This window comes from Cryptomeria japonica, chromosome 11 (assembly GCF_030272615.1).
Source record: "Cryptomeria japonica chromosome 11, Sugi_1.0, whole genome shotgun sequence".
In the NCBI taxonomy this organism is placed as follows: Eukaryota; Viridiplantae; Streptophyta; class Pinopsida; order Cupressales; family Cupressaceae; genus Cryptomeria; species Cryptomeria japonica.
Genome location: NC_081415.1, coordinates 40,576,533 through 40,587,992, shown reverse-complemented (window position 1 = coordinate 40,587,992; position 11,460 = coordinate 40,576,533). Strand labels below are relative to the sequence as shown.

Sequence of the window (11,460 nt, the reverse complement as noted above, 5' to 3'; positions counted from 1 at the left end):
ATTTCCAAAGTTGCTGGGTTCTGTCATTTTCATGAAAATTCTGAGCACCACATTGAAGGAGAGGTTGCCATCCATACCCCAGGTTGATTAGAGGATGGCACGCATTTAAGGTTGTTGGTCACCATCATTTTGCAGGTATTGTGCCTGAAATAGGGCACCATTATCGGAGGCTGGACCAACATTGGAAGGTAATCATATGGCAGATCTACATATTCATTTGCAGTATTTCTGAAGGCTGCTACTATTCATTATGCTAGCTGAGCTGTTCCAGTCAGATTGCTGCCTTCATAAGCTGCTGCAAACTACCAAAGAAGCGTGATTGACATTTTGGACCAGAGCAGCTGAAAAGGGGAGTTTCCAGGAGCATTATCTGTCCACTGAACTTTATATGGTCCTGACTGCCTGCCGCACCTTGCACTCTTATTTGCCACCATACAACAACAGTCAAGGGTTTGTTCATGAATGCCCATTGTCATCAACACAACCACATCATTTAGTGAGATCAGAATGCTGTCATAGGGCTGCCAGAGACATCGAAGGCTGATCACAGCAGTTAGGGAATTATCACACTCCCAGATCTGAATCGTGGAATTTTTGGGGGCTTAATTATACTTCCAGATCTGAATTGTAGAATTTTCGGGTTCTTAATTGTACTTCCAGATCTGATCACAGCATGCAAACTGTACACTGGACTGCCATATTTGCAGTCTAATTGTGAGTGCAGAATTACCTTCATTTTTGCAGAAACTAGATTTTGTAAATCACCTCCTGATCTGATGTAATCCAATTCAGATCTAATCAAAAAGTTCTTCAGTATTGTTGAGGGTTTGGAGTACTTGTTTTTCCATTTTTCAGTTGCAATTCTATTCAATTTTGTTTCAAAATTAACAGAAAAATACAAAACAATCACATATTTCCATCTATTCTAGGTAAGGACAATACATACAGCATTTATCCCTGGCCAAAATAGGCCTTATATAGTTCTATGACAACCATGAAATGCAAAATATGAGGCAAAATAGATGGTAAAGAATGTGGAAAAGAGTTGCCATTAACCCTTTTTCTAGCAAAAATAAACCCCAAATGAGCTTGAAGATATGTAGGTCATCCTGTGCTGATCTAGGATTATGTCAGTAGTGAGATGTCTCCTACGTTACCCTATCTTTCGGGGACAGGATAGAGTGGGAATGGGGAGCCACATTTCAGGAATAGGGACTGTTGTGCGTTGGACACCCACCCCGTCTGCGACAGGGATGCCCCTCTGTTTTTGCCCACTTTGCCAGAGTCCTACATCAAAATCAGTCCTGTAGTTCGGGGAGAAGGGATAGAGGAGGAGTCACAGGGAGAGTTAGGTCTAGAGTTCAAGGGAGATAAAGAGAGTGAGATAGAGAGAGTGAGAGAATGCTAATAGGAGCCTACTGATTAGTGATATTTGACTATCTGAAAACTTATAAGATCTTCTAAAACCTATAAATTGCATTATATATCCTAGAGATCTGAAACCACTCTCAAACATCTTGCCAATATATACATGAAATATAACTTAAAGTAACTTAAATGTTATATTTTATGTATATTTTGGGGGCAAGTCATAAACCACAAAAGCATTAAAATTTTGAAAGTTTAAAAAAAAAAAGGCAAAGTCTTAGGCCCAGACTCACCAAGTCTAGGTGAACCCCAAGACTCTACGAGTCTAGCAAAAGCTCGGCAGAATCCGAGTCCAAGCTCGGGAAACTCACCAGCAATGCCTCACCTTGCGATTCATGAGTACTTGTGAGACTTAGCGAGTCTCATTTCTATGAATTGGGGAATTTTAACCATAAAATAGCATTTTGTTTTTACAAATTTAGTTGTCATGCCATTTTAAACACTAAGTGATCCTGATTTGTGCCATCTTGATATTTGTTCATTTTTGGAAGTACAATAAAAAATATTTCTTGATAACAATCATTCTCTCCATTATGCCTTGGATGTTTCATGCAGGAAATAATGCTTTGCACTTAGAAAGGTGTTTCCCAAGATGTAGCCATCTTAGAGAAAAGAAATTCATATTATCATGTGTGTTAGAAGAAGCCTAGGTCAGCCCTTAATGATCTAGGATTATGTGAACGTTGTGTGGTGCTTATGTAGGTGTTTATTTGCCTATACATGTAATTAGATAATTCCTTTGGTGCATCGATTCATTTCTTGGTCTTCTATAGGGATTTTAGGATTTTAACCATAACATAGCTTCCATTTGCCCATTCAATTGTCATTGTGAACCATATATGTGCAATCTTGACATTTATCTGTTTTTTTTATGGAGGTATAACAACAAATATTCCTTTTCATGAAAAATAATTTGTGCTACAAAAGATATTCCCTAAGATTTAAACCTCCTAGAGCAAAGTAATGTACAGTTGCAAGAGCATATTAAGCATTTATCAAAGTGATTTGTCATTTCTATCACTTAAATTTTGTCTTTTAAATTATGAAAAGGCCCCAAAGGCCAACTGACCCCATATAGAGACCTTGAAATGTCACTGCATCTATTTGAATTTGGGAAAAGTTGGAACTTTGGACGCTTGAGTCATAAATTTATTTGGTGTTTTGCAAAGGATGCCTCTCAAAATGGGGCAGTCGGACCAATGTGGACTTACAGCTACACTCCTACATTAATTATCTACTCTCTACACTGCAAATCTTGCTGCTATAATGCCCATACATACAACTGTTTCAACCATCTAGATGTCCATACACATAGCTATTTCAAATTTTCATGTATTTAAACTCCTTAACAGCTGTTTCAGTTATAGTTTGGAATTCAAGCACCTCCACAAGTTGGAGAGGAACCATTAGAAGGATATGGTTTCCTTCTGGCCTGCTCTTGGAAGCCTGACAGTTGTATATTTTATTTATCCATGTAAAATCAGAAAAATGAAAAGTCATCATCAAATGGGCTAATTGTATTTATTATTTAATATTTATAACTTTATTGTATATGCTTATGAATGCAGATATCTCCATATCTCTATCCAATTCCTTTACAAGCTACTTTGCACATCTTTCCTCTTTTACAAGTTTCCTTCTAAAGGTTTCCTTGACCATCATTTGCACTCTTTATATGTACACAATAATAATGAGTGTACAGTGTTTACAGTTGTAGCAATCTCATTGTATGCCTTACATGCTTTCTAGTACTTCTGTATATCTGCATATCGCTATTGAACTTCCACTTATATCAGAAAATGGAATTAAATTCATAAGCTATAGGACAAAACCCAAAGGCTCAAGTGCTGGATAAAGAGTATGGATAGACATGAAGAAAAATGGCATGAAAACTTATAATTAAATTGATACCCTGTCACTAGCATACATGCATGTGTAGGAATTCTTCAACAGATCAATATTAGTGAACATGACTGCCAGCATTGCCTTGTGTCATGATATCGAAAGCCATCCATAGAAAAGAGTAAAGCCCACTGCATAGGTTGAAAAGGACCCAAAGTTCTGAGAAAGTTATGGGATATATTGGAGATTTTATGCAACTTTTCTTTGATGATCAGAGATTGATCCATTTCATTGTCAGTTCATAGTTAAATCAATCCAGACTGTGTCATCGTTAGGACAGGATAATAAGTTATCTGCTAGCAAGGTTTCCCAGCTACAAGGGATTTTTATGGTTAAATTGTGCTAATAATTGGATGGAGTACCACTGTACCACAGAGGAAGGTTCTGCTGGCCATACAGAATGTCCCTAAGGGCTTTTCTCTTTGTACAGATAAATTGGGTAAAACTTAATAATTCACCTACCTAAAGTGTTTGCATAGCCAAATATCTAGATTCTATAATTACTGCTATGAGGACTTCCTCCTTGTCTTTTTGTATTCAGGTATCAAAAGCCCACATCTAACATGAATCATAAAAACAAGTTGATGGTATACATCTGTGATCTAAAAGACAGATAGGAACTTGTAACCAACCTGTTAGAGATAATGTGCATTATAGTCCTGCAAACAGATGTAAGGAAAATCAAAATACTTACTTCATCTTCATAGTTTCTAATCTGCTTCAATAACCCTGTTGAATTCGAGAACACCATCTGTATCCTGGTTGAGTCTAGAATTATGTCCCCATTGAAATCTTGCGGCTTCATTGCAATAGTCCCTGAAAATAGTTTGTCATTTTAAACATCCTTGGTGTGTGCCCAAGGAATGCTACTATATCCAAATTCACAAGCATAAACTAAAACATTAATTCAGAAGCGATAAAGTATAAACAGATCACAAGACTTGTCTTTATAAAAGGTCATTCATTTCTTACAGGATGCTTCAGTTTTTGTAGCTTTCATGAAATATACAACATAACCAAGAGATGGAACTGCAACTTCAAAATACAGGTTGAACAATGCTCCATCTTGAACTGAGGCTTCTTGAAATGCTGTTGCATAATAATCATGAACTTTTCTCAATGTGGGATCGATTGGGACAAATTGTGCTTGTATTTTGCTCCCATTAGAATCCAGAATTTCGAAAGCAGAACTCGATACCTGCTCAAACAAGTAGCAGTTCGATTAGATCTTTCTAATGTCAAAAATTCCAACCTTTTGTTTAAAATTTTGCCCAATAAGTAGAAGACAAATCCCATCACATGTATGCTACAAGTTAAACTAGTTAAAAATTAATACCATACTGAAACAAGTTTCTATGTGAAGTTTATTGCTATAAAAGCAAACAACATAGTCATTGAAAATGTCTAGAGAGTAATGAACGTGACGTTTTTAATGTCCATGAGAATTGAGCAGAAAGCTTCTGGAAAAAATTGTGTATGTTTCACCTGTATCAACATTTCAGATCATAATCCTGATGATGAATCACAGAGTGTGAGCTAAAATGTTGATACAAATTAAACATACGCAGTTTTTTCCAGAAGCTTACCACTCAATCTCTAGCGAGCAAATGTTATTTCAGAATGATGTAAGTTAACCTTCCTCTCAAAATCTTTTCAAATGCTTTTTAAAGGGTTTCGAGTACCAAATGTAATGGCATTGCTTTTCTCACCCACCAACCTGCTATCTGTGCAGAGAGCTCCCCCAACTACCTTGCCCACCTTGCACAATTGTCCTTCACCTAAGACGCCCATTTTCGGAAGAAGTATTTCTTTGCCATTCATTTGATAAAGCTACATTATTGCAAATTAAAGTTTCTCTTTGCTGCTGTTTAATACCTTTTTGGGGCTCATCTTCAAGGATTGGATAGCGCAGAAATACAGGCAAAATAGAGAGAACAGTCAAGGGTTCATTCTTGAAAGAAAAACTAGTTCTCAGAGCATCTATAGGGAGGCAAAGAGTGTATCGAACCAATACAGAGGTTATTGTGCACTTGTATTCAATTTTATTTCTCCATAGCGTATGAACAAACTCAGAAAATATATGTATTGTGAGATATTTTCTTCAACACACTTGCTTTGATGTAATTGTCATTTGATGAATGAGACAACATTCTAAACCTATTACATCTTTGTGTAATATATCATTTTATGTTTACATATGACTTTGTGCAACTCATTAAAGGATAAGTATGTGAAATCAGTAGCACTATATTCTGATGCATTTAAATGCTTAGGTCAATATATGTTTGTTGCTTTCGCTTGCCATTCTCTCCATATCAATTATGACTTTGTAGCATTATATTCAGTAGTTTAGAGATAGGATCATTTGTTGTGCATTAATGATATTGTATTACAACCAGGGAATCAATCTTGAAGAGAACTTGAATGGACTTACTTCATGTGAGTTATGTCTACACAATCATGTCATCTATATAGAGGTTATTGCAACCAATCTTTCTTGACCTGGTGATAGTATTTGAAATCAAATTTGTAATTGGGTTTGGTTGTTCTTATTTTTCATTGTCCATTTTCTTTGATTCAATATCATTTAGGTATACCTCTGGGAACACCCTCTTGAATCTAAGTCGAGCTTGAAGTGAAGGAGAAAAAACTCACTCTCATGGAGTTGACCTTTAACCCTCTGTGGATGAATAGGTTTCACCTTCATAATGACAACCGTGACCTTGAAAGTGAGATCTTATTCTAGGAAGTGGGGCAGCGATTTTGGGACCCAACAACATCCAAAGAATGATCATGTGGGTCAAGGAGTTCAAGAATGCATTTGTGCCAAGGTAGTGTCTTGATGCATTGAGATCCTCCAACACATGCCTTAACAAGAGATGAAAGTTTGCAAAATTTTCAAAAGGCAATGTATTACAAAAGGGAATCAAAGACACACTCAAAGAATGATCATGTGTTTTAAGGAGTTTGAGGATGCATCGGTGACAAGGTAGTGTATTGGTGTGTTGGGATCCTCCAACATGTGCCTTGACAAGAGATGAAAGTTTTCAAGATTTTTAAAGGCCGAGGTATTGCTTTGGTGTGCACCAAAACAAAGAATGACACAAGGCAATTCATAGACATGTGAAAGGAATTGTAAGCACACCAAATTAAAGAAAGATAAAAACTTTGCAATGTAATGATGCACGCCTCAAAAAAAGATAGGCTTCAAAGATTTAAGTCATCAATGCATTGATGCATCAACAAAAGCTAGCACAAACGAAAAAGATTATTTTCATGCATTGGTGCATGCCTAGGATTATCTTTCATAAGGATTTAGGCACAACTTCACAAGGGCTCAATGTTAACCTTAAAAAAAATAGAGTAATGGAGTGCACGTAGCAGTTGACATGCACCAAAACACAATAAAGCTTTTGCAAATTAGTTTCCGATGTGCATAAAATAGGAGGGAGGTATCTGATCAAAGGAACTCAACGATTAAGTTTTTTTGCAATGTAATGATGTGCACCTAGCAATTGGCATGCACCAAGGAACAAATGTGTGCCAATGTAAAGAAGCTTTTGAAATTAAAACTACCTATCTATTGTATAGGTGCGCACTCAAAAAATGGATTGCACCAATACAAAGGAGTGTAATTTTTAAAAGTTTGAACAGGCTACTATATGGGTGTGTGCCAAGATACAAGAGAATGCCAATACAAAGCAAGTCTTTTTTGTCAGCCCACATTCAGGAGTGCCTGACAGCAAAAAGACATGCCTATACGAAGGAGGGATGCATGAGTAGAGTTTCAAGGTTTTTAAAAGGGTTAGTTTGGAGTCACATATTATGGGATTCACTATTTTTAGCAATCTCTATGTCTAGCACAAGGAGCCAATTCTGTTTTTAGCGTTCATTATTTATAGTTTGGAGTCAGCTGTCTTTAGATCACCTATTTTTAGATCTCTTGCCATGAAAGAGGTGTGAGTATTAATTCATAGCCTGTAATAAATTCAATCTAGCAAGCCATCATCACACTACAGGTACCATATGAAATCATAAGATTATAGAATATTCAAGGACCTGACTGACGTACCCTCCAGCTTTGCTACAAGAACCAACTTGCTCCACAGGGGTCACAAGTAGTATGCTAGTTTGGGATAAGGAACAACAATTCATAAACAAATTTGGGCTTCTCCATACCCTTGCACCTCTTTAAAAGATCCACATAACAAATGAGGTCCATCTTAAGTCCATAAGAATTCATCAACAAGCATCCAGGATCACAAATGTTTAGAAAAAGGATAAATCATCCAGCCAGAAAAAGAAGCTCGCATACTCAATCTGTAACAAGCTAGGCAAAGGTAATAGTATGATAAGATATCAGTGAAAGACAAGAAAAATGACATAAGTGGAGTCCCATACATACCTCTGTGATGTCCCCATTTAATAAAATAATTCAATAAAATGGCTAAGGAGGTGAGCGACCCAGCAAGTCACTTTGTTTATAAAAAGTACTTTTTATTAAAAAGTAAAATATTATAGAAGTGACTTTATTAGAAATAAAGTGGGGAAAAGCATATATAAAAAAAAATTATTTTCATTTTGCCTCATATGGGTCAACCAGCTTATGGAAGTAAAAAAATATTAAATGTTTCCTTTTTCTCTAGAAACTTTCACAAGGTCTTTATAAGGACTTCATCTTCATTTTGGAGGCATGATTGAGTTTATTTCTTCTTGTGGAAAATTTTCCTGTTGGCTGTAACTCAGTTTCAGCTTCAATCCAAGGAAACCCTTGTGAATTTGGTGGGTTGGACGGAAACCTAGCTCATTCATTGGAGGTTCCATGACAGGGATCTACTTGTGTTTCATTGTTAATTGATTGGTGAAAAGAACAGAAATTCCACATCAGATTTGAAGATCAATATTACGGCTTCTTCATTTGGCGAGTTGGGCTATTATTTGCCTAGGGTTTCACCCTAGATTTGGAACGCCATATTGTAGAAGGGGGCTGAGTTGCCCTAGAGGACAAATTGGGTGATTTTTGTGGAGCTTAGGGTTTATTTTCATTTTCAGATTTGGGGCAGACCTGTTCACCATCCTTGGAGCAGCGATTTTGATGCTTGTTATCATCATTTAATTAGGGTTTTGCCCTAAGATTGGAGCATAATTATCTGAAGGAAATTTGTGAGTTGCTGGAAGACATTTTCACATATAGAGTAGCAAACCCTAGCTGATTTATAGCAGACCTGAGCACCTCAATTTGGAGCTGCATTTTAGGGCCTTTGTATTTAATTGCACTAGGATTTGAAACCCTCATTTTGGGCGTTATCATTTGGCCATCATTTCAAGGACAACTTTGCATGTTTGATATGCCTATAGTTTATTTCTGCTTGTGGACAGCAGACTTCTGGGCAAGTTGCGTATTAAAATAAGCATATCTATCTCTATTTTATCTCAGAAAATGCAAGCGAAGTAGTTGTTTTTCAATACTGAACATTTCTAGGCAGATATTAACTTATTAAGGTGGTTGTTGTATGTTTCTAAACTAAGAAAATAATCTGAAAACTATTTCTTTAGTTGGTAAATTCAGATCTGATTCTTACATAATATCTGGGACTGTAATTGAGGTTTTTTACCTGCAAATAAATTTTCAAAATGTTGTGCCCTAGTTTGTAGAATTTGTTATCTTTTCCTAGTATCACTATTTGGGGATATCACACCCTCATATTTTCAACCATAATAGTGCTAGAGAATCAAGTAGATATAGACTTCATAATCAGAAGAATAATATTAGAAATTGATATCCATTGTGTCTGCTTGATTTTGACAATAAAGAACAACAAAAAATTTCTTGTCAATAAAGCATTAAAGTTTCCTTAGATAAACCCATCCACCACTAGCTTAGACACCATTTCTGCATGCTTGTGAATCGATAAAGAAGATAATGTTTGGTTATAATACAAAGATGCAAGCAAAAAGGTTGCATGTACTCTACTCATGGAAAAATCCAAACCTAAAGAAAAATCTATGTTAGACTATAAGTTCATGAGTGTTCATCTATGCAATGATTTAACATTAACTTGGCCAGATTTGTCTACAATTCAGTTTCTCAGGAAAGAAAATTACCGGAAGTTTAATGACTTCATTGCGTGTCCATCCCAAAGGGTTATATATAACAATTGCCTGAAATAAATACATCATATTTAGAACAAAAACTTAGCATAAAACCGTACAATATACATTAAAAAAACAGCTCAAGAAAAGTGTAAAAACCAGATTTGTCCCAGCTTCCATTTTAGATTCAGTCTTGGGGCAGTAGCTGATATTTAAGAGAGGGCACTGTTCAAACAGAACATTAAGTGATAGGCTTTAGCATTTGTGTCTGAACCACTGGAAAAGAAACAGAAATACAGACTGAAGCCATAACAATATATGTTTAAAATGGTGGTGCTCCTAGCAAAAAAGAAATAATTTTACCTTTATTTGTCACCTTCAAATGGATAAATCTAAAGCAGACAAACCAATTATTGGAAAAAAAATTAACCAGATATACCTGTTCAAGCACTAGTCTTCCTGCTTCATACTTGGAAGTGCTAGAAGAGCCTATCTCTTGCAGTGAATGTCCCTCATGTGGCTTCAAACGAGTCCTTAGCATAGAGGAACTATTGTCTGCACAATTCAACTTACCACTCATAAGGCATACTAATGCTGACTTCATTACATCCTCAGCCTGCGAGTAAAAGAGAATAAATGCCCAAAGATTACAAGTATATCTTAACGATGCCGTTTAAAATTTTGAACAATCTATTTTTTTATGGACCACAAAACGTTTTTCAAGGAACACAATTTTCATTTGTTGCAGACCTGATTTTACACTTTGTCAAAAAAAAAATCAGTCTTTATTCAATATGCAATAGAAGCATAAATAAAGATTGACAAATCATAAGACATATCAATGAAGAGAATATGGTCAAATTTCAAACAAAACGAGCTATGAGGATTGCATTTACATACAAGGCCACCAGGTCCAAACCTCTATAGAAGCACGTGAAAGGCGCAACGCGTAGTCATTGGCAACATGTTGTTTCTCAGTACCACTTACTCCATCATGGTGCTGCAAAACAGCCATTGCTTCTTCCAAAGAATCGGTGTTAGTAATTCCCTTATTTCTGCCTACAATAAACTCCAGCTGCCTTGCTGCCTGGAAATGTCCATTCACAAAGGTAGTTACAAGGACTCTAAAAAGTATTACATGCATAAACATGGAAGAATTTAAAAGATATAGCATAACTGGAAATCAATCCCAATGCTTTTAAGCTAATACAAACCTGGAGAAGGCCAGAGAGTTTTCTCACATAACCTTTTAGAGCAGGCCGGCTGGTGAAATATCCAGTCCAGTAACAATGCTCACAATCTGCGTATCTGTTCCAACAATGAATTACTTCAAAGTTGATATTTTGGTACAATATTTTGTACAGCTAAAATTCATGCCCTTTGCACTAATACGTGATTATTTAATTATATTTTCTACAAGACATCATAACAGCTTTTTTTCATCCCCCATGAAATCAAGGGATGGTTACAAACAACTTATGGTCTTCCAGATTCTATTTTTTCTCATCAGTATATCAAATATTTATTTAGATCTCAACTGAAATATAAAGCCTCCCTTTGCATCGACCCTGTTCATGTCAGGAGGAGGCAAAATGGTATTTCCATAGTGAGACTAATAGAACTACCATGCGTATCAGTCAAACCAACAAATTGAAAGTTTTTATTAATTCAGTAAAAGAAAGCAAGCCCAAGTGAGCACTTTCAGAATCATGACACATAAAAGGTAAAACCAAGAACAAATATTAGTGTTACAAACAAACTTCCGTACCTAGGAGAAATAAAGAAATACATTACAAGGTAAACACCAACATTTGATACCATAAGGACTGTGATCCAAAACGTTGATACAAAAAATTGCACACGATTTAATCCAGAAACAGCTTTCTAACCATAAGGAGTGTTAAAAAAAATTCTTTCCAATATAAGGTCATCTGTCTGATCCTAACATACAGAAAGAAAATCATTAATGTTCATCTACTAGTGTAATTTGGACCATGAATGGAGAATCGATGACTATCTTTCTACATTACAAGTTTC

At 36.0% G+C, this 11,460-nt stretch overlaps 1 protein-coding gene across 1 annotated transcript in view; it reads right to left on the bottom strand.

The window, feature by feature from the left end:
• Positions 1 to 11,460, bottom strand: part of LOC131076799 (alpha-mannosidase) — a 162,077-nt gene that overhangs the window by 132,390 nt on the left and 18,227 nt on the right. Inside the window, exons 10-16 of the mRNA XM_058014130.2 lie at positions 10,638 to 10,731; positions 10,343 to 10,510; positions 9,863 to 10,039; positions 9,583 to 9,648; positions 9,436 to 9,492; positions 4,303 to 4,528; positions 4,025 to 4,146 (exon numbers count right to left, since the gene is read on the bottom strand). Coding sequence (XP_057870113.2) covers positions 4,025 to 4,146; positions 4,303 to 4,528; positions 9,436 to 9,492; positions 9,583 to 9,648; positions 9,863 to 10,039; positions 10,343 to 10,510; positions 10,638 to 10,731 — 910 coding nt within the window. The remainder of the gene's footprint in view (positions 1 to 4,024; positions 4,147 to 4,302; positions 4,529 to 9,435; positions 9,493 to 9,582; positions 9,649 to 9,862; positions 10,040 to 10,342; positions 10,511 to 10,637; positions 10,732 to 11,460) is intronic.